The sequence below is a fragment of the Rosa chinensis genome, chromosome 2, assembly GCF_002994745.2.
Source record: "Rosa chinensis cultivar Old Blush chromosome 2, RchiOBHm-V2, whole genome shotgun sequence".
NCBI lineage: Eukaryota > Viridiplantae > Streptophyta > Magnoliopsida > Rosales > Rosaceae > Rosa > Rosa chinensis.
In genome coordinates, this window is record NC_037089.1 from 53,371,533 (window position 1) to 53,375,066 (window position 3,534).

The following is a 3,534-nucleotide window of genomic DNA, read 5'->3' on the forward strand; positions in this document are numbered from 1 at the left end:
GTACATAACTAATGAGTATTTACATGGACATCCACATAGATAATAATATTTACAACATTTTTTTCTGAAAAAAAAAAAATAATAGCTTGCACATGCAGAGCATGTGTGGAAAAATGCTAGTATCTTATATCTTATATAATTAAGCTAATTCTTCAGGGGATGGTTAAATTTTTGAACTACCATATATCTTATATAATTAAGCTAATTCTTCAGGGAATGGTTAAATTTTTGAACTACTATATATGTCCTCACATAATATAAATATTAATAAATAAGTTATTTCTATATGAGGATAAGATAGTCAATATGCTATATCATATTTGAAAAACTTACAATACCTCCCATGAAAAAAGGAGAAGCTTCCCTAAAATTAGGAGAGAAATTGTTGTAACTTTTTTAATTTAAAAAAATAAAAGCCAATTAAGAGACTAGTATATATATATAGAGAGAGAGAATTGGGACTTCCGCGCATCCCAAAAAGCAGAGCAATACCTTCTTCCGTTCTTCGTCTCCACAAAACTTGCAGAAATTGTTGCTTCTTATTTTGTTTTACTTCTTATTCGTGGAGCCGTAATTGCCGTCGGAATTGAATTAATTTGTAGTTCATGCTCGTCAACTAGGATAGCGTTTGATTCTAATTTGCCACTTTGTGTTCTAATTCCTAGTTAGGGTTAGGGTTAGGGATTTGTTTCTTGGGTTTTTGTTTGCACATGGTTGTGACATTATTCTACTTGATTGTGTGATAGGTTGATTAGGGGTGACACTCAGCATGGAGGAGAAGGTCGAAAACTATTTGTACTTGCAATTTAAGGATCATCTTAGAAGGGTGAATCTTAACAAGCTCGAGGAGCAAAAGGAATCTCCTGAGTTTGAACTAGTGGCAGATTTTCTGGAGGAGAAACTCCCCTATGGAATGTGTGTTTTTTTGCAAGATTCGAATAAATTGTACATGGTTGGAGGAGAAAGGATTCGGAAGAATGAAAGAGCTGGAAGGTATTGGTGGCGAGGATTTCTCGATGCTGCAAACGAACCTGACTCCTCTGGCCTCAGTTGTGATGTTTTTGTGTTAGATTCCTCCAACGGAAAAATCTCTGCTGCTCCTGGTTTTCCAAAACCAAAAGGACCAAAGATCAATGCCAGAGCTTTGGCCACCATGGGTGACAAGGTATACGTAATGAGTTTTCGGCCATATTACTATCACGGTACGCTTCCATCTCCGGCCTTTGAGTGCTATGATTCTGCAAAACAGTCATGGGAGGAGCTGCCTGTGCCTCCAAATTACTATTGTTCGTCTTCTGCTGCTACTACTTATGGGTTTCATTTTGTGCTGGGCACAAAGATTTATTTGTGCACTCCTCATGGCTTCTTTTGTTACAACGTGGATCAATCCCCACCTAAATGGGAATTCATAGAAGATGCAGAATGGCAGTTTGATCAGCTCCCCTCATATAATTCAGAAGAGGAAATGGAAGACAACAAGATTGAGGACTACTCACTGCCTCTGATACCGGCTTTGCCCTACCGTTCTATATGTTTTGCAGAACCCGGAAAAGGGGGCCTCGCCGTTGGCTATACTGCTCAAGGATTAGTGGGTTACTTCTTTGCGCCTAATGGCAGCCTACTGTATCAAGAGCCACTCAATCAGTTGAACAGCAACTCTAAGCTTCCCTCCCCCAATAGCTATTTCTTTGGTGGAAAAGTTTGCTATGTAGGTGAAAACAAATTCTGTCTCATTCTATCTGGAGAAATTGATCAAACTTCATGGTCGTGGTCGTTAGCTGTAGCAACTTTTGATGTGAAATGTAAAGCTAATGTTCACAATGGTGAAGGAGGAGGGAAACACTTCTACCATGATCTTCCTCTGTGTTATCATCAGTTTGACAATATTAATTCGTGTTTTTCTAATGCTTGCAAATATGAGAACAGCGAGTCTCCGAGGCTTTATGATTACCTTAATCTCCAGGATGCCTTCGTCATGTACGGTCACTCTCTCACCCCACCCCCTCCCCCTCTTTTAGATTTTAGTATATTAGCAACTGTTCTCATTGTGTTCTCCGTGTGTCTAGTAGTTTCATGGTTTGATATGCATGATATCCCATAAATAAAATAAGTAAAGAAGGTGCAAGGTTATTATAATAAAAAAAGAGTCAGTGCTTGAAGGTTTATTTTCAAATAGCAAACTGCTAGTTTGATACCAACCGAAATGATTAGCAGGCAAATACAATTAGTAACTACCTATGTTGGTCCAGTTTTAGCAGCTTGAACTATTCCCTTCAAATTGGATTACATTGCATGTTTTATTGCTTTCATCCTTTTCTTTACCAATGTATTATATATTGGTTTTTGCTTTTATTCATCTCGGCTTTTGCATGCATTTGCACAGCTATGCAATTGTTCTGTCATTTTATTTTTTTGTTCATATCTCTCAGATCCTCCGAGCCTAAGAGCCAGCGTCACCACAACCACAAGCGCAAGCGGATTATGATGGGTGTAGGTTTTCAGTTGGTGTGAATTGTCTTTGGTTGGGAGGGGTAATGTTTGGTTTTGAGCTCCTCCTGGTTATGGTCCTCTCCAGTTAAGCATATATTATGGGCTGATATAAATTGTCTATGAATATCACTACGTTTTGCCACCGCCCGCCGGTGATTGATTGACATGGAGAAACAGATTGTACAAGACTTTTGGTACTAGGCATAGAACTGTGGAATGCATGCCAAGTCAACTTTTTGCTTTGGATATTCATTTGTCCAAAACTTTGATATGTAATACTCTTAAATACTAACCAGGTTCTTAAAGCCCCATCTTAATCATGCCATTTATTTTCTCTTTTGTCTTTTAATCTCCCGTCTTACTTTCTTATGCGGATTGGAGGAAGCTTTATTAGATACAAGCTTCTGCTAATCATGAAAAACAGAAAGTTTTTTTAATCTTGCTTGCTTGTTTTCTGGTTAATGGTAGTTTTGTTTTGTTTTTTTGTTTTTCCCTCCAGACTATATCAATTATCAGTTATTGTTGCAAAAGATAGGAAGTAACTGGTCTCTTTAAGCTTTTTTGGATAAATGTACTCCTTTTTGACTTGGAGGAAGTAACTGGTCTCCTTTAAGCTTTTTTTTTTGGATGCTGGAATATTTCCGTAAGCATTTGGTACAAATATTCTTCATTGAATTTTGTTTGTTTGGACATTTACTTTATAGAGCCTCGAGGAGTTGATGTTATCTTCAGTTTTATTGAAGTCAGTACTAAAATACTCCACAACAATTGATGCTTCAAAAGAAAGAATAGTACAGAGGTAGAATTCCAGAAAAGAATGCTGCTGTTGAGAAGATTAATTGTGGTAAAAGATTCTCAGCAATCCAAGTTCTTGAAAGCAGTCCGTGTGATTTAGGGAAAGAATATATTTCAGTTTGTAAGAACTATAATGTTGCTCAGATTTCTACTAATTTCACAGTTGCTGTAGTTTATCCGTTCTATCAGAAGGTCCAACAGAACATAAACTCATTTATTGATCACTTGTAAACTGAACATTAATCTAAA

General features: G+C 37.2%; 1 protein-coding gene across 1 annotated transcript; it reads left to right on the forward strand.

The window, feature by feature from the left end:
• Positions 1 to 484: 484 nt before the first annotated feature.
• On the forward strand, positions 485 to 2,839 carry LOC112185639. Its single transcript, XM_024323902.2, has 2 exons — positions 485 to 1,977; positions 2,430 to 2,839. Exons 1-2 carry the CDS (start codon positions 770 to 772, stop codon positions 2,509 to 2,511), a joined length of 1,290 nt encoding a protein of 429 aa, XP_024179670.1. The 5' UTR covers positions 485 to 769; the 3' UTR covers positions 2,512 to 2,839.
• Positions 2,840 to 3,534: the final 695 nt, after the last annotated feature.

Excerpts from the sequence above, each read along its gene's own strand:
- LOC112185639 (XM_024323902.2), top strand. The coding sequence starts at position 770 with ATGGAGGAGAAGGTCGAAAACTATTTGTACTTGCAATTTAAGGATCAT. Across the intron at positions 1,978-2,429 it reads CTCCAGGATGCCTTCGTCAT|ATCCTCCGAGCCTAAGAGCC; the intron begins GTACGGTCACTC and ends CATATCTCTCAG.